This window comes from Carassius auratus, chromosome 2 (genome assembly GCF_003368295.1).
Source record: "Carassius auratus strain Wakin chromosome 2, ASM336829v1, whole genome shotgun sequence".
Classification (NCBI taxonomy): Eukaryota; Metazoa; Chordata; class Actinopteri; order Cypriniformes; family Cyprinidae; genus Carassius; species Carassius auratus.
The window spans coordinates 26,671,033-26,689,599 of NC_039244.1; the positions used below are offsets into that span (position 1 = coordinate 26,671,033).

General features: G+C 37.0%; 2 protein-coding genes and 1 pseudogene across 2 annotated transcripts; 2 read left to right on the top strand and 1 right to left on the bottom strand.

Moving 5' to 3' along the window:
• Positions 1–1,693: 1,693 nt before the first annotated feature.
• LOC113111134 (aldehyde dehydrogenase family 9 member A1-B-like) lies at positions 1,694–4,697 on the bottom strand (annotated as a pseudogene).
• A 3,427-nt stretch (positions 4,698–8,124) lies between these two features.
• LOC113038633 (uridine-cytidine kinase 2-B-like) lies at positions 8,125–12,814 on the top strand. Its single transcript, XM_026196225.1, has 7 exons — positions 8,125–8,305; positions 10,027–10,186; positions 10,460–10,556; positions 10,665–10,807; positions 11,395–11,492; positions 11,656–11,704; positions 11,791–12,814. Exons 1-7 carry the CDS (start codon positions 8,201–8,203, stop codon positions 11,922–11,924), a joined length of 786 nt encoding a protein of 261 aa, XP_026052010.1. The 5' UTR covers positions 8,125–8,200; the 3' UTR covers positions 11,925–12,814.
• A 94-nt stretch (positions 12,815–12,908) lies between these two features.
• LOC113038642 (UPF0587 protein C1orf123-like) lies at positions 12,909–15,436 on the top strand. The gene is made up of 8 exons (XM_026196238.1): positions 12,909–12,956; positions 13,043–13,126; positions 13,344–13,400; positions 14,081–14,162; positions 14,328–14,359; positions 14,509–14,586; positions 15,048–15,113; positions 15,187–15,436. The coding sequence occupies exons 1-8, from the start codon at positions 12,951–12,953 to the stop codon at positions 15,262–15,264; spliced, it is 483 nt and encodes a 160-aa protein (XP_026052023.1). The 5' UTR covers positions 12,909–12,950; the 3' UTR covers positions 15,265–15,436.
• The last annotated feature ends 3,131 nt before the right edge of the window (positions 15,437–18,567 follow it).

Genomic DNA, 18,567 nt, shown 5'->3' on the forward strand with positions numbered 1-18,567 from the left:
CTACGATGACGATGGTACAACACAGCGCCATGAAGCTGCGTGTGACTGCAGCACAGATCCGGCTTGGGAAGCTACAGGAATGTGGCCAGTTGAGTGAGAACAACATGGAGATGATGGAGACACCCTCTCTCTCTCAAATCAGAGCAGCAGAAATGGTACAAAGCAGATGTTATACAGGATATGCTTTGTTCACCAAACTGGATTCAGAATCAGATTATGAAACATTATGAAACAAACTGTCTTGTGACAGATGTCCAGAGACTGTGAGCAGGACCTGACCTCTGAAGACGGTAAGTAGCTGAAACAGAGGTTTTTAGAAAGTTATTAAAGCTTCCTCTCAGAAAGCTCCTAATTTAGCTGAAACAATTCTACGTAGGAGTCTTGGAGCGATTCAGGGCCAATTTATATACAGTACATATTCTCTTTATTTACCATGCTGTTAATGTTGTACTTAAGGTATCTGATAAGGTTCTGAAAGTGCTGTAATTGTTTGATCACTTTGCTTGTAGAAGGTCATGACAGACCCCAATCATCAAGTTTTTTTTTAGTTGCCAAATATGTCTACTGTAATGTCTTATTACAGTAACTTACTGTCATGCATTTTGTGTAATGCATTTCTTCTCCCTCTTTGCGTTTTGTTGATTTTCTCCACTGCTAAAGAAACTCTTAAGCCTCTTAACAGTTCTCGTCAGTACTCCTAACAATTTAGGCTCTTTTAAGGCGTTCTGAATTACTTTCTTCTTTACTAGGATTTTTTCTTGGAATTTTGTCACTAGGAGCAACTCTCTGCACTAAGAATAATCATAAATATGGGTCTGATATTGAGTTCTGCACACGTCCTAAAAAAGTGAAGCCAAAACATTTTGATCTCCATGGCTGGCTGCATAAACCCTGCTCTCTTCATGTAAACTAATAACTTTAGGCAAAAAAAATTCAAATCACACTTCAAATATTTTTTCCCCCAGATGGATTCCATCATTTTAGGCAGTTCTTTTCACGCTGGAATGTTGGAGTGTTCAATTTTCCATTTAGTTTGCTTTTAGTTAATAAAAGCAGGGTGTGGTGTCATAATCATGAGCTTGTGATTGGATCTGTGGGAGTTTGGGTGGGATTTGATACCGCGGTCCACCTCACAATCACTACTGTAATGACTGGGCTTCAAATGATTCACTACTGCTCAGAATCTGGCTCCCAGTGACGTCATCAGCACAAGATGACAGCGGCCATATCTGGGTTATCTTGACTTCACTTTTCACTTCACTTTATATATATATTCCTTCATTATGCACAAGCTTGATTACAACAATGTTTTGCTTTTTGTCATTAGTTCAAATATATTACATGCATATAGTTTACCTATTCAATTGCTTGAGAAAAGCATACATTCACAGAACAAGTGATGTCTGTTAAACAGGTACATTAACCAATTATAGCTATTTAATTATCAAATATAATGAAAGGTACTTTATAATAATGCAGTTTATACTCTTACGCTCATTAAGAATTGCACCATTCTACAGTACAGGCACTTGTGTAATATTCACAGACAGCTGTCATTATTTGACAGAAATTGTGTTGGCAAGCTAAACATGTTCCATTAGTGTTGAACTCAAACACATTTCAATTACTCTTAGTCTTTAGGGTACAGAGGTAGGGTATGGACATATTCAACCAGAATACGTCTTGCTCGTGTTCAGAAAAGACAGTCCACATCACCCTTCTCCACCACCACAGTCTTCAACTGAGAGTAAAATTCAATGGTCACCAGGCCATTTTCTCTTCCAATATTTAAAGTCAGTAAAAAGGTCATGTTTAATTTGAGTACAGTGTGCTTAGTGTCACAGGGCAAACACATACAGACAAAAAATGTTTGGTAGCTGTCGCTCCACCTGAGGCCTTGTATCCCTCAAATGGCACCTCCACAGGGGTGATATTGTAGTTGTTGAAGAAGCAAGATCCAGCCTGCAGGTTTCTATAACACGATGGGCTCTCTTAACATCTCTGGTGAGTCAGAAACAGACAGGAAGAGAACAAGAGCAATTGGGAAAACCCCAGAAATAACAACCATTCACAAAAACTACTGTTCAAAAGTTTTTAAAAAATTGACACTCTAATCACCGTTTCCTCAAAAATATTAAGCAGCACAACTATTTAGAATTTTGATCATGTTCCTTTAGCACCAAATCAGCATATTAGACTTGTTTCTGAAGGATCATGTGACACACTGAAAACTGGAGCAACGATGCTGAAAGTTCAACTTTAACCACAGGAATAAACAAAATTTTTAATAATGTATTAAAATAGAAAACGGACATTTTTAATTGTGTTGCTTTTTTACAATATTACCGTTTACTGTATTTTTGATCAAATATATGCAACCTTAGTCAGCATAAGAGATTTCTTTCAAAAACATTAAAACTCAAAATGTTTCAACAGTAGTGTTTAAAAAATAGCGTTCACTTCACTTAGTAAAGACTTTTGCTGTCAGACCCAGAGCACTGTCACTGGCTCTCCCAAGAACCTCATCCTCGGTCTCAAAGGACACAACTGACATCACAGGCCCAAAGATTTCCTCTCACACACACGTTGTAACAATGCAGTTCTTTGTATACGAAGAAGGAGGCGGGAACCGGCGGACAATCAAATAACTTTAATAATAAAGTAAACACAAAACAGCACGACAGCCCCTCATGGACGACTGCCGCGCACAAACAAAAACCAAACACAAAATAAAGTCCAGGCCTGGTCCTCTCTCGTCCTTCACTGTCGTCCCTCCTGTTTTATATCCTCCCATCTCCTCCGTGGGACTCGAGACCAGTGGGTTGAGCAGGTGTCGCTCATTTCCAATCACTCCACCGGCCTCGCCCCGTTCCCACGGCTCTCGGCCCCGCCCCACTCGTCACACACGACATGTCACCTGTGCAACCGTCTGAAAACAAAACAAACAACACAGACTGAAGGAAATGAACAGAACAAAAATAGACCACTGAATCTTTCCAAAAAACAAAATCTCTAAATCAGCTGCCAACAACTCACCGAGCACACATGGTGTCATGTAGTTTCCATATTTTAGTTTAGGATCTGCTGGGATGAAGGGCTCTCTAACTCCGTATCAAGCAAAACTAACTTCCTTAAACCACATCATATAGTAAACCATACGATCATGCTTCTATATGAATATTTTCTGAATGTACACCTATACCTCTTTCTTAGCTTGCTTAACATATCCCAGCACCGTGTCCAGGTGTGGTTTGCGGACCAGAGCTCCCATACGAGTCTCATCCAAAAGTGAAGTGAAGTGAGGAAGTGAAGTGACATTCAGCCAAGTATGGTGACCCATACTCAGAATTTGTGCTCTGCATTTAACCCCTCCGAAATGCACACACACAGAGCAGTGAACACACACCCGGAGCAGCCATTTATGCTGCGGCGCCCAGGGAGCATTGGGGGTTCGATGCCTTGCTCAAGGGCACCTAAGTCATGGTATTGAAGGTGGAGAGAGAGCTGTTCATGCACTCCCCCCACCCACAATTCCGTCCGGCCCGAGACTAGAACTCACAACCCTTCGATTGGGAGTCCAACCCTCTAACCATTAGGCCACGACTTCCCCTTAAAAAGAGGGTCTTCAATCTGGAAGCCTTTACTTCTCTGACCTCTTTCAAGAAATGAGGAAGAACAGAGATTTGCACGAAAACTCTGGTGCCATTGCTGCACACCTGCAAGTGAGAGATACAAAAGAATAAATATTATTTAAAGAGTGTAAAAATAATACTTATTTGTATGAATATGGAGCTACTGAAGAGCATATTTATAGATGCACAATATAGCGGACCATAAACAGCAAGTGCACCAAAGTGAGTGGGTTTTTATTATTAGTGTGCAGTCTGATTTTCCACAAAAAAATAACACTTTTATTCAGCCAGGATGTATTAACTTGATCAAACGTGAAAACATTTATAATGTTACAAAAGATTTCTATTTTAAATTAGATTTTTTTTTAGTATTATTATTTAGAATTGAAAGCAATATTGTAATTTTAATTGTGTATTCGGTCTGTACGCTATATTAGTATGGCTGTGATTACAGCCAGGTAGATGAAAATTAGCTTTTATTGGCTAAAAAACAGAGAGGGAAAAAGCTGTATGCTCATACTTTGACTTGACTTAAACTTCCAATACAGAACCTGGCCTTGAGACAGGAAGTTGACCATGAGTGCTCCTCTAACAGCGTTTTCTAGGTCAGTGTCCTCAAAGCTGATCAGTGGAGACTTACCACCGAGCTCCAGTGTCACTGGTTTAACCCCTCAGGAAGCCATTTCCATTATCTGTTGGGCTAAAATGTGCATTTGAACAAAGTGCCGTATTACTTAGTGACCTTTTCTCAATATATAACATTGGGTATAATAAACACAACTTAAAGGAATAGTTTTAACTCTTCTGAAAATGTTCTCACCTTCAGGCCATCCAAAACATGTTTAGTGAGCCAAGTAAAAAAATGTGGATGTGTGGATGTTTTTATCAGTTGTTTGGACTCACCCATTGTCTGCAGAGGATCCATTGGTGAGCAAGTGACATTTTGCTTACATTTTACATTACATTTTGTTTATCTATGAAGAAACTAATCTTGGATGGCAGGAGAGTGAGTAAATATCTAGCAAAGGGTGAACTTTTCTTTTAAAACAGACACATAATAGGTGCTGTGTGTAGGATTGACACAGAGTCGTTGAACTAGTTATTGCATTCCGAATAAATAAAAAAAATTGGAGAGGGTTTTTTTCACCCGGCCCTTCCTCCTCAGACTTGACGCACACACAGGTTGCCAGATTGAGACACCAACAAGAAACCAAAACAACTACACACATTCTGGCCTGGAACGCACTTATTATTTTTCAGAAAAACAAGTATGTTAACTTGGCATGTTTCTTAAATATCTGCAAACATATTATGGAATTTTATGCTTTAGTAGAGTCGAAAACTTTCATACAGCAAGGAATATGTTCTGTGATTCCAGTGTTCTAAGACACACTTATAAAGCTCATATAACACATACCACAAGCGATGGCAAGGGCAGATTTCCAGGATGTAATCTGGAAGGGGTAGATGCAGGCTCCTGTGCCCACACACACATAGTGGCTCCCGACGTGTGGAAGCAAACGAACCTCCTGGGAGCTGAAAATGCTGACCTGAGAAAGAACAGCCCATGCCCCATCTGTATATTCTTAATTAAGCTGACATAACTATTATTTGAATTTTATGCACACAACCTGTCAAAAGTTTGCAATAATTAAGATTTAAGAAAGAAGTCTTATGCTTACCAAGGATGCATGCATGTACTTGATCAGCAAATACAGAAATAGGAAAGACAGAAATATCATAAACTATTACATTTGAAAAGAAGTTTTCTATTTTAATGCGTTAAACAGTTTATTTGTCACATGAACCTTCAGAAATATTTCTAATATGCTGATTTCCTGCTCAGTTATCAATTATTATTAACGCTTAATTATTAATAACGGTTCTTATTATTATCAATGTTGAAAGCAGTTTTTGTGGCTTAATATTTTTAATCTGTGGTCTTTTTTTTTTCAAGATTCTTTTACTTTCGGATTGTAGTGTATCACAATTTCCACAAAAATATTAACTCATTGGCACATGGGTAGCCAGTGTAGAGAACGAAAAACCGGTGTAATATGCTCCGCATTAAAAGCGCATTTTGCGAATAGGAAGGATTGGCTCTGAGTAGGCTATGTGTGTTAAATAAATAATGTATACCAGTGATGTGTGTTCCACAATTGACCAACACCTGGGGTGGCTCCTGGGTTTTAAGTGTTCATGAGATGGATTGCCTGAGGGAAGAAACTGTTCCTGTGTCTGGCTGTTCTGCTGCCCAGAGCTCTGTAGCGTAGACCAGCGGTCCCCAACCCCCGGGCCGCGAACTGGTACCGGTCCGTGTGGCATTTGGTACCGGGCCGCACAAGAAAGAATAAATAACTTACATTAAAGTTGCAATCTGTAACTTTTGGCGATCGCGTCTGGCGGAAGAACATTGTAGCCGGAGCTACTTCTCTCTGTTTACATCAGCGGCGAGTCCCGCAGGTACTGCACTACTTTGCAGCGTTGTTGAGCCCAACCAGACTAAAATAGTCCGAATATAAACACTTATTATAGGTGTACCATAGTGATTAAGGATAAGACAAAAAACACGGTTTGTAAATGGATTTATGATGTACTCGTTCATTATATATTATCCATGATATGTTGGCGCGATGTTACGAGGACGCTACTAATAAATTTGCATACGAATACACAGTGGATTCATGTTGATAATATTTAAAAAATACTACAGTTTTTATGCCATTCATATCGTTTTATTTTGTTGTATTTATGCTTCACACCTTAATGCCTGGTCCGTGAAAATATTGTCTGACATTAAACCGGTCCTTGTTCCTAGAAAGGTTGGGGACTGCTGGCGTAGACTAGTTGGCAGTACAAAGAGGGATTGTGCTGGATGTGAGAGGTCTAGAGCTAGCGCTTTTGCTTACTCTGGATGATTACAGTTCTTGGAGAGAAGGGAGGGTTGTACCACTGATTCGCTCAGCAGCAGTCCGGACTATCCTCTGTAGTCTTCTGAGGTCAGATTATTTCACTCCTCCCCTCACTGCAGCCGCCTGCTCTCGTCTACATTTCAGACAAGGTGCATCTCAGACAAGCCTCTTGTAATACTTTTTGCAGAGATCATGTTAGAGGTCATGAAAACATTTGCAATGCACTTAAATATTAATATATGAATTAGATATTACATATATTCTATTTAGTAGAAAAATTTTGTTTTTTACGATTATGTTTTATTGGTTCAAAGGTAAGAAGTGGTGATATTTATTTTGTACAAAATTTGCAACTGCTTTTGATCACTAGATGCACCACAAATTAAATCACGTCATGTTATAGGGACTACTGAACAGACATTTAGAAGTTGATTTTAAAATGCAACTTTTTTAAAATTCAAATGAAATTATTTAAACACTTGCATTGTTACAACACTGTAAGTGTGTCCTATCAGGTAATGAAGAGTTCGACACATGTGTGGTCTTCCTCACTTGAACGCTTGGGCGAAATACAGGAAATACGTCATTTAAGTTGTGAAGTGGTCATGACTAGTGATGGGATTTATGGCTCTTTGAGGGGATCCGGATCTTCGCGATCCGTTCCTTTCAAAGAGCCGTTCAAAAGAATGGCTCTTTTGGCTATTTTTAAATATTTAGTCAGTTTTAAGAAGCCAGCTTGGGAGCATCTCAGTTTATCCTGGAAATAATCACTGGGAGGTATTATGAGGTGAGATTTGTAGTCAAATAATTAAAGCTCAGATATCACACACCAATATTTGAGTTTGAATTATTCTGAAATATTGATTATTACCTCATTTCTCATGTGTCGACTATATTCCATAGGGTTGCACAAATCCCTCTGCTTAGACAGTGACATCATTATTTTGATTTACCTTTAGTACAAAGTGTGTGTGTGTGTGTGTGTGTGTGTGTGTAAAACTACGTTGACTTATGTTATTCATACAATACCTACTCACAAATAAACATAAAAAACAAAGCCGGCTGCAATGAATTTCTGTGCAAAACAGCTTTTACTACAAACACTTCCACACAAGAACATTGTTATCACACAAGAACATTTTGATAGAAAACTAATTTTTTTTTTTAAGTAGATAAAATTAGAATAAATAAAATGGAAATGTCTACATACTACATACTATTACTACTGTAAACTTTGCAAATAGGACATCAGCCCCTTCAAGTCAATGAACAATAACAAAGTGGGCTGCAATGAATGTCTGTGGAAAACAGCTTTTAGTGAAACATTTCTATACAAGTACAGTATCACAAAAGAACATTTTTAATGATTTTAAAGTAAGTTTTAAATGAACACAAAATGCAATGTAAATGCATGCACAACTAATAACTAATATCATCACGCTATAAAGGGTTGGCCTGCGCTGGGTGCGCCCCTCCCCCTATAACTGTTCTGTCAGTTATAGAACGGCTCCTCTCCAGTCGCGACTCGGCTCCCATCGTTCATGTTTATGAGCCGTTCAAAAGAATCGGTTCGTTCGCGAACGTCACAGCTCTAGTCATGACCGCAAGTGTGGGTATTTGGACAAGGCCACACATTCTTGAGCTCTCACTCCAACCATGGCTGGCGACAGTGAAACACATCTTAAGGACAGGGCGGAGAACGAGCAGAACACCCGACAGCCCTTCATCATCGGTGTGTCTGGAGGCACCGCCAGCGGAAAGGTTTGAGCTTTATCAGGGTTTGTCAATGACTGTACAGACTCCTGTATTATCGTGTCGGTTAACGGGGTTTCAGTGCCTCCAGAGACCGCGTGGCTTTTTTAGTTTGCTCATAATGAAATATACACGAAAGCGTTTTTATACATTAAACATATGGCGTAAACATATTAAAACATATTCACTTCTATATATCACACAAGTCAAAATCTATAACTTGCATCTTATTTTAAACCATTTTGTAATTTCTTTGCTTCACTAACTGAATTTCAAAAATAATTAAAAAGTTAAACTGACGTTAACCGACAACAAATAATTTTCATAATCCCGTTCATATGTGTCCAGATTCGTGTTTATTCTCGTTTTAAATGTCAAGTACGTCATGTTTTAGCTCCACGTGGATTTACCGCGTGTCCTGTTGTCACGTATATGCTTGTTAGCTAACTCGGAAGTCGAAGTCGGATGTTATTGTATTGTATGTTTACTTGTTGTCATGTTGGTTTAAAAAATTTATTTGAGTTATCGGTTGAAAAATAAAAAGGGTGCTACTTCCTCCAAGTAGGCAAAGGAAAGTTGCGGGGATATGACGTCATAATAGCGTGGGATGTTTACATTGGAGCAAAAGCATTAATTTAATCTTTTGCGGACATACATGTGCAGGAGACTTCACACCAGCCGCTGAACTTGTGAAAACTCATTAAACGAAATTAAACTTGCAATCATATGCATATATATATATATATCGTCGCCCTTAGGAAAACGTCTCTCTTTTATACATGACCCAGATTTGAAATACTTTTCCCGCTGAATGTCCTTACATGGGATACTGTTCTAACAGAGTTCACAGACGAATACTTTATCTGTAGTAAAAGTTCAAAATATTCACCAAAAATGCCATCATTTGCTCCTCTTTTCATGTTGGGCGGAACATTAAAAAAAGAAAATGTGTAATCAGACCGTGTTGGTGCCCATTGACTTGCATTGTATGGACTACAAACACTAAGAAAGTCATACAGGTTTGGAACGACAAGATTTTCTTTTAGTATCATATTTGATACATCAGGACTTTATGGCTCATATAGTGATATGAGAATATGGACATCTCTATAACTGACTACTTAATACTACATAAAAATGTTTTCACTCTATATCTTCCATTAATATGCCTTAATATGACATTTAAATGCTTTGTTTTGTGACCAAAGCTCTGTCGTTTTAACTGAGGGACAAAACATATAATGCTGTGCAGTTGAGAGATCTATAAATAACCATTACTCCCAGAGCTAAGTCCTATTTACCACATTTAATGCTCGCATTTTAACATGATTATTCTCAATGACATATGGATAACCAACTAACATTTATGCAGTCCAGTAATTGTTCATATTTAAATATTACTAACTAACAATATAAAGTCTTCATGATAATTTGATAAAAAATCAGTAAAGATTTCACAGCAATAAGACACATGTACCACGACCTGATGGTCAACATCTTATTTTTAGAATTATACTAAAAGACCTTTTACTTAGAAGACAGAAGGCATGTTGTATAGATTGTGTACAACGGGTTTTTCAACAAAGTTTGGATCATGTTGATGCTTTAAAGGCGTTAGATGACATCATAGGGTTAATAACACAAACCCTATGTCTTCAGGTTGAGTATATCTGAACTGGGTAGCTTCGAGTTTAGCGCTTACTAAGTGGTTTTGTGTCTTCTCCTCTCAGTCTTCAGTATGTGAGAAGATCATGGAGCTGTTGGGCCAGAATAAAATTGACCGTCACCAGCGGCAAGTGGTCATCCTCAGTCAAGACAGCTTTTACAGGGAGCTCACGCCTGAACAGAAAGCCAAAGCACTCAAGGGCCAGTTCAACTTCGATCACCCAGGTACTGTAATGTCCGAGGGTTGCTAAAGACATCAGAAGTTCACTCCGAAGTTAGAATATGCTCATCTATTACTTCTATTCATTCGCCCATTACTACGCATGTGAGAACCAGTATCAGTATTCAATTTTGGTTCAATCCTTACACAAAACTATCACATGGTTTCTCAAGACACGTGCCATACGGACTGCTTTAACATGCATTCCTTTTAAAGATCAACATTGTGTTATTCTTCCAGAGGAATAATCTGTTTCTCAATGTTTCCATCGTTCATAGATGCGTTCGACAATCAGCTGGTCATGAAGACTCTGTGTGACATCATTCAGGGACAGACCGTGCACATCCCGGTTTATGACTTTGTTACTCATTCCAGGTCAGCGCTGCTCTCTCGGTCTCTTCACACGTTGCTCTTTTGGGTGATCTGATGGCCGAATCACCGTTGGATGTATTATTAATCATATGTTCTCCACACCTCGTACAGGAAGGCTGAGTTTGTGACCGTGTATCCAGCAGATGTGGTCCTCTTTGAGGGGATTCTCATGTTCTACGCGCAAGAGATTCGAGATCTGTTCCAAATGAAGCTGTTTGTGGACACAGACCCAGACACGCGCCTCTCGCGAAGAGGTAGATGGATTGTGTGTCTTTTACATTTGCAGTTTGGTTTAAGTAGAGCTTTTTGTCTTTCTGTACCTAAGTAGTATAGATCTTTGATTATAATGAAAGTGATTTTCCTCTGGGTTTTCAGGGTCCGTTTATTGCATTAAACTAGGAAAACTGATATCTGGTAAATAGAAATAATTTAGCATTTTGTGGCATTCCAAAGTTCAAGTTTGAACTAACCTTCTAATTTGTATTAATACCAATATAGGAGAAAAAAAAGATATATATCCCCTTAGCAGAAATAAAAGAATGTAAACTTTTTAAAGTGGCATGTGTGAAGTGTTGCAAGAGAGATGAGGTGTATATTTGTACATTCATTTATTATATATTGAAATGCATGCTTTTAAATAAGAAAACACTGAGCATCATTTCATTATGATCTGTGCGGTACCTGAAGAAATTGTGCGCTCAAAGTCTAGCGTGTGACCATGACATTATACTTAACTTAAGGGCATTTAAAATAAGTTTAAGAACTAACATTTCTATAACTGAAGTAGTTTGGCTAAACTGCCGTACACTGTATACTAACTGCATGTTTTCTTGTTTGTCAGTGTTGCGGGACATCAGCGAGAGAGGCAGAGAGCTGGAGCAGGTTCTGAACCAGTACATCACCTTTGTGAAGCCAGCCTTTGAGGAGTTCTGTCTTCCTGTGAGTCTCTTCATTAATGCCTAATCCTAATGAACTCAACTTCTCCATCATTATAGCTGTACTTTCATGTCAGAAAAGGTGCCATGTATACCAACTTGACACGTTTCATCTGCTTCCTCCTATTTCTGTGCCCTAAAAGATCTCTGACACTTATATTTTGCAGACCAAAAAGTATGCAGACGTCATCATCCCCCGAGGAGCAGACAATCTCGGTGAGCACGTAGTCACTAGTTGTTTGATATGATATGCGCACTGGAGAGATTTAACTTGATGTAATTTAATCTCCCTTTGTCTCTAGTGGCTATTAATCTGATCGTGCAGCATATTCAGGATATCCTGAACGGAGGAGTCTCCAAACGGCAGAATGGTTTTGAGGACGTCAACGGGACCCCCAGACAAAGACGGCCGTCTGAGTCGAGTCGACCTCACTGACCTCACTCTGACCTTCACTCCGTTGAGGAGAGGGCGGACCTGAATAATAGTGTACATCCCATTCATCCAGTAACAATGAAGGGATGCAGGAGCTGAAATGCCTTGGTTATTGTGACTATTATTTGCCTTTTGAAATGTTGTGGATAGTTGTTTGTGTTCACAGGTTTTGAAAGTGCTATATGTTTTTGTGGAAGGTTTGATTGCAAACTCCGCCTGTTCTGTAATTGTGTCTGTCTGCTTTCTTAGCTACTCAGAAAATAAATGAATGATCTGAAATATTTTGTCAGACTGGAAGTAGAGACAAATCTGATTACAGTGCTATTTGCGTACATACTTGAAGTTGGAGCTCAGGTTGGGTGGATTGTTTCATCCACACACAAAAAAAACACCTAGTGCCTCATATTTGAGGTCCTTTTATGTGTATGTGATTGAAGAGATGTGTTATTTTGTAATGATGGAAACATGGTACAAAATTTTTTTATAGTTTTTGTTTTGTTTTAAGCTTTCTAGTTGAATCCCAATGTTATGTGATTCTTACAGTTGTACTGTTTTGTACAAATGACATGACACATTTTGTCATGGTTTGTCGACTGTATTTACAGTTTTACTAGAAATGGTTTCCATGATATCTTAGTGTGCATATTGAGTATTTTACCCAAAATTACTCTATACCCGATGCCCAAGTAATACAATCCCCAGATCAAATCAGGGATTACATTAAATACCTCAATCAAAATTGTTAAAACCAAAACAAACTGATTACACCCTTTCCTCTCTGGGACGTATTTTTCTACGAATTTTTTACTGGTTTATTTATTTGCATCTGATTTTGTTGACGAATAATCCATTACGTTGTAGTGGAATAAAATAAAATAAAACTACACCCTGTTCTTTGCGTCTTTGTTACACTCTTTCACATCGTATCATGCATGTAATACCCCTCATGACCGCTAGGTGCTGCTATCGCGGCGTCCGTCGCGCTCTTTATACGCACTTTGATGACGTGCAGAAGAGGCGTGGCTCAACATGGGGGTATGTGTGTAAAGCATAGCATTGGATACTTGCAAAAGAATATTCAATGAATAATCGCTCTCCTAACTATTTATTTTTGTCTATAGAAATTTGGATTACAGTTTAAAGCCACCTTGGAGAATATTACAAACGTTAGGCCGGTGGGAGATGATTTCCGATGGTATTTAAAGGTAAAGTGTGTTCGTGTGACAGACTGTCACTGGACTGACATAAAAAATAAAAATAAAAAACACTTATTTTAGCAGTTCAGTGTTTTTCATGGAAATTGAGAAATCACTCACTTTTCAGGATCTTTCACTATTTGTAGCCTTAAGAGTAATTCATGATGTGATGAATACTGCTGGTAATGTACTGCTAACTGTGGTTTAATTACTCCTGTCCTTGCAGCTGAAGTGTGGAAACTGTGGCGAGGTCTCGGAAAAATGGCAGTACATCACCTTACTGGTAGGTTGAAAAAAAAAAAGTGTGAGAAATTAAGTTAATTACTGGTTTGCATGAAATGATAGTATTGTTGCAAGATGTTTACATGCTTTTGTGCAAAGCAGCTTAAAAACGAGAAGAAAAAAATGCAACAAAAAGGGAGCAAACAATTTTAGCAGTGGATACATGTTTATCTTCACTATTTTAAAAAGCATTTTGTAAGTAAACAGGAAACAAAGAAATAATATTTCAATAAAACACTGAAAATGGGACAAACATGCCATTTTCATTGTGATTTTCCCCCCAAATAAATGTGTTTTCATTATTTCTTAATTTTTTTAATGCATTTTTGTCACTTTTTTTGTTTGCTTTCTGTTGCAAAATGTGTACAAAATATATAATTGAAAAATGTATTTTAAAATAATAATAAAAAAATACAAGAATAAGCACTGCCACAGTGAACTGCAGAGAAAACATTTAAGAAATATTTGCTGAGAAATTAAATTCTGTCACCCTCATGCTATTCCAAAACAGTCATTTATTTATTTATTTATTATTTATAGTTAAGTTGTTATTCATTCAAAATCTCCCTTTCATTCATACACAGCACTTTTTGCATTTGTGTTACGTCATGCATAGTACGTTGCCTCAGTGCATAGAAATAAATGTCTGTGTAGTGATTGCTGGTCCTTTCTTTTCTTCAGGACAGCATGCCACTGAAAGGAGGACGAGGGAGTGCTAGCATGGTGCAGAAGTGCAAACTGTGTTCTCGGGAAAACTCCATAGGTAACCAAACTACTAGCTAGTAAACGTGCCACTGAAATGCTTACACATGGCGGGAATCTCCAGATAAGTTGCACAATAGCATCATCTCTATTGATGTGTCTACATCTTTGGTTGGGCCGTGTGTAAGCGCATATGGATGTCTTAACTGGATGTCTTACTTTCCAGATATCCTGAGGGACACAATTACACCTTACAATGTAAGGCAGAATACTTTTTTTTTCTTGTTGTTAATTTAAAAACCACAATGTACTAAGTAAAAGATGCAGTTTCATATGAACATTTCTAGTTACATAGTGCATATATTATTTGCTCAGTCTTGCGGGTGCATGTATTTTCTCTTCTGAAGGCAGAAGATAGTGAAAGGTACAAGACAATTGTCCAGTTTGAGTGTCGAGGCCTGGAACCAGTCGATTTTCAACCTCAGGTGAGATATTCCTTTAGTATAGTATATCGTGTGTGTGTGTGTGTGTGTGTGTGTGTGTGATTTTCAACCTCAGGTGAGATATTCCTATAGTATAGTATAGTGTGTGTGTGTGTGTGTGTGTATGTATATATATATATATATACCCAATACCCTAAACTTAAAAACTACCTTATAAACTATTAATAAGCAGCAAATAAGGAGTTAATTGAGGCAAAAGTCATAGTTAATGGTTAGTTAATAGTGAGAATTGGACCCTAAAATAAAGTGTGACCATATATATATATATATATATATATATATATATATATATATATATATATATATATATATATATATATATATATATATATATACATACATATATATATATATATATATATAATTATTTTTGTTAAATAATCTTTAGAATCTTTACCCTTATCTGAATAAAATACATAAACATTCACTATGTTTTTTTTCAGGCTGGTTTTGCCGCTAGCGGAGCAGAAACACCCACCCAATTCCCTGAAATCAACCTGCAAGAGAAGGTAAGAAAAAGAAGGAATTCTCACACCTTCAGTTGATTCAGGAGCTCATAACGCTCTCTTTCACATGTTTCAGGACTGGACTGACTACGATGAGAAGGCCAGTGAGTCTGTGGGGATCTATGAGGTCACACATCAATTCATCAAGTGCTGAAAAATGAAGAGGGCTGATTGAAGAACAACTGATTGATTACTGGATGAAGTTTTACATTGACTGCACCGCACTCTTGTTAGTCAGTGCTAATTGGTTAAATGTTTATTATGTGTGAGATGGACAGTAAGTTTGGTTATACGATGCTACAATAATAAAATATGGAATGATTGGATTTTTTTTTTTTATGTGTGTGTTTGTAAGCCAGCTGAAAGGGAGGCAGAGGAATATATCTTTTCCATCTTCACTTGAGCTCTCTAGAACAAGCAACAAGATGCATCACAATCATTATATAATATTAAATGTATGACTTATCTGTTTTAATGTGTATTCCCTAAAATGTCTAGTTTCTATTTTATTTTATTTTTTAAATGTATTTGGTAACAATATAGATTAGGGACCACAAATTCTGTATTAACTAAGAGTTTTACCTCAATAGACTTCTATTTTGTTGCTTATTGATAGTAAGTAAAGTAGTTGTTGCAGCATGTTTAGGTATAAGGTAGAGTTAAGGGATTTAGAAAATGCAGAATAAATGACTAATATGTGTTTTATAAGTGCTGATAAACAGCCAATATGCTAGTAATATGCATGAGTATAAGTGACTAGTTAATGATGAATAGTGTTCATAAAGCACACATTAATGCCTTTATTCTGCATGGAACAACTAATCTGACCTCATACCTAAATATAACTCCCTTAAACACTATTAATAAGTAACAAATAAGGATTTAATTGAGGCAATGGTCATAGCTCCTAGTTACGTAATAGTGAGAACTGCTCTCCAAACTAATGTGTGACCAAAAAGTGTCTAATAAATAGGTACCAATAAATCTAATGAATAACTACAAGTCACTATGAGAACATATTGGATAACTAGTTGGAGGTGAATTGTTTATATCTGAACCACTAGTATGAGGTGAATAGTCTGTTTGAAACAACTCCTTAAAGGGATAGTTCACCCAAAAATCTAAATGATGTCATTAATAACTCACACTCATGTCGTTCCAAACCCGTGAGACCTCCGTTTATTTTTATAAACAGTTTAAGATATTTTAGGTTTAGTCCGAGAGCTCTCAGTCCCTCCATTGAAGCTGTGTGTACGGTCTACTGTCCATGTCCAGAAAGGTAAGAAAAACATCCATGTGACATCAGAGGGTCGGGTAGGATTTTATTTGAAGCATCGAAAATACATTTTGGTCCAAAAATAGCAAAAACTACGACTTTATTCAGCATTGTCTTCTCTTCCGTGTCTGTTGTGAGAGAGAGTTCAAAACAAAGCAGTCTTTGTTTTGTGCCAAACCATGACTTGCTGAAATGCTGTCATTTATTCACCTTCATGTCACTCCAAACTTGTATGAGTTTCTTTCTGTGGACCTCAAAAGATATTTCGAAGAATGTTCAAACAGAATCATTTGCCAATGACTTTCAGTAAATGGACAAAAAATACGATGGAAGTCAATGGGAACCAAAACTGCTTGATATCTGCATGGTATGTTTTGTTGTGTGTGTGTGTGTGTGTGTGTGTTCCATGGAAGAAAGTAAGCCATAAAGGTATTTGAACAGCACGTAGGTGAGTAAATGATGACAGAAGTTTTAATTTTTTGTGAACTATCCATTTAATGTATGATTATATCTATGATATTTTCCATGATCTTATCTCTAATCTAATGTCTGTTTGTTTTTTAACTCTGTCCACCGTAGGTTGGTTATGACATGACCCGTCTTGCAGCTCAAGAGGTGCTTTGACGCTGCTGGTCTGAAGCCGACAGATGTATACGTCATTGAGCTGCCTCTGAACTGAGCTGCCTCTGAACTCATCACCTATGAAGCTCTGGGACTGTGTCCCGAGGGTGAGATGGACGGCTTCCCAAGCACACTTTTCTAGCTCAGCGAAAAGCTGCTAAACACAAGTTTAATTTGGCATTTCATACTTCATACCAGTAAAATGTATAACATTTTTGGACCAAAAATTAATCCGACACTTTGACCTGACCATGTTTTGCTTTACTATTATCTGTAATAAATTATTTTTAAGTATATTCAAATAGAAAACTATTATTTTAAGTTGTGATAATATTTCACAATATTACAGTTTTTTTCTGTATTTTTGATCAAATAAATGCAGGCTTGATGAACAGAAACATGAAAAATAGTAATGTTTACAAACTTTTGGTCTATATATTCTAAATTTGGTCAATTATAAAAAATCCCAACAACCAGCCCAACTGTAAATATATATTTTAAATGTTTTTAAAAGTTTCTTCTGTGCTCCAAAGCTTTTTTTTTTCAATTTAAAATACATTATAAACAGTAATATTGTAAAATATTCTTACAATTTAAAATGTGTTTTATATTTTATTATGTTTTAAAATGTAATGATCAAATGATCATAAAAATGATCACAACCTTTTTATTTTGTATTCATATTCAGTGTATGTAAATATGTGTGTGTTGTAGATTGTCCAGGCTTTCTCTGTGACATGTTTTTAGTGTTATTGAGATGCTGTTACAGTTTTTTTAGTATTTTAAAATTGTTAAATTATTTTGATTTCAGTTTTAGGTATTTTTGTTCAAATGTGCAAGGTAAACTAAATGAAATTGAGAAATCTTGCCATGTCAACTAGCTGAAATAAAATGTTTTTATATTATATTACTTATTTTATGTGGTTGTTATATTATTATTTCTATTAATAATACATTTTTTTTAATGTCAAATTAGAATGACTCTATTCCTGGTTTTGAACTTGTTCAAAAGAGCTCATTGTTTTTTGATTATACATTAAGATTTTTTTTAATGGCTATTATAACCCTGATCTGTAAAGCCTTAATTTGTTAATCTTGCATTCTTTTTCCAAGGAAAACTAAAGATAACTGGGAGTATGGGAATGCCCATGAAACTTCAAAACCTTCAGCTGACAGCTGGAAAAGCCAAACTGTGAATCTCCATCTCTTAATGAACAGTGAAGATGTGTTTTTGGAGAGATGTTAGAATAATTAATTACTGAATTGATTTATTTATTTATTTTTTGCTAAAATTGTATGAATGAAGTTGTGAACTAGGGCTGTCAGGATATAACGGTATTGACGATAATATTCAAATACACAATTATCGATATCGTGTTAATTTAGTGTATGAGGATATACCGGTATTAGTGATAACCGCAATATAGTACCTGGTTGAGTGCCCAGGTGGCAGTATCGTGCCTTAACTCTGACACGTGTCACACAAGAAGAAGACGCAGCCCTCGCAAGCTACTCTGAGGAGAGCTGTTAATGTTAACAAATGGCATCTTATTGTAAAGT

What these genes read in the sequence shown, in the direction of transcription:
- LOC113038633 (XM_026196225.1), top strand. Translation starts at nt 8,201, where the DNA reads ATGGCTGGCGACAGTGAAACACATCTTAAGGACAGGGCGGAGAACGAG. An exon ending in GTTCAACTTCGATCACCCAG is followed by an intron (nt 10,187 to 10,459) that starts GTACTGTAATGT and finishes CATCGTTCATAG; the next exon opens with ATGCGTTCGACAATCAGCTG. An exon ending in CACGCGCCTCTCGCGAAGAG is followed by an intron (nt 10,808 to 11,394) that starts GTAGATGGATTG and finishes CTTGTTTGTCAG; the next exon opens with TGTTGCGGGACATCAGCGAG.
- LOC113038642 (XM_026196238.1), top strand. An exon ending in GGCAGTACATCACCTTACTG is followed by an intron (nt 13,401 to 14,080) that starts GTAGGTTGAAAA and finishes TCTTTTCTTCAG; the next exon opens with GACAGCATGCCACTGAAAGG. An exon ending in AAATCAACCTGCAAGAGAAG is followed by an intron (nt 15,114 to 15,186) that starts GTAAGAAAAAGA and finishes CACATGTTTCAG; the next exon opens with GACTGGACTGACTACGATGA.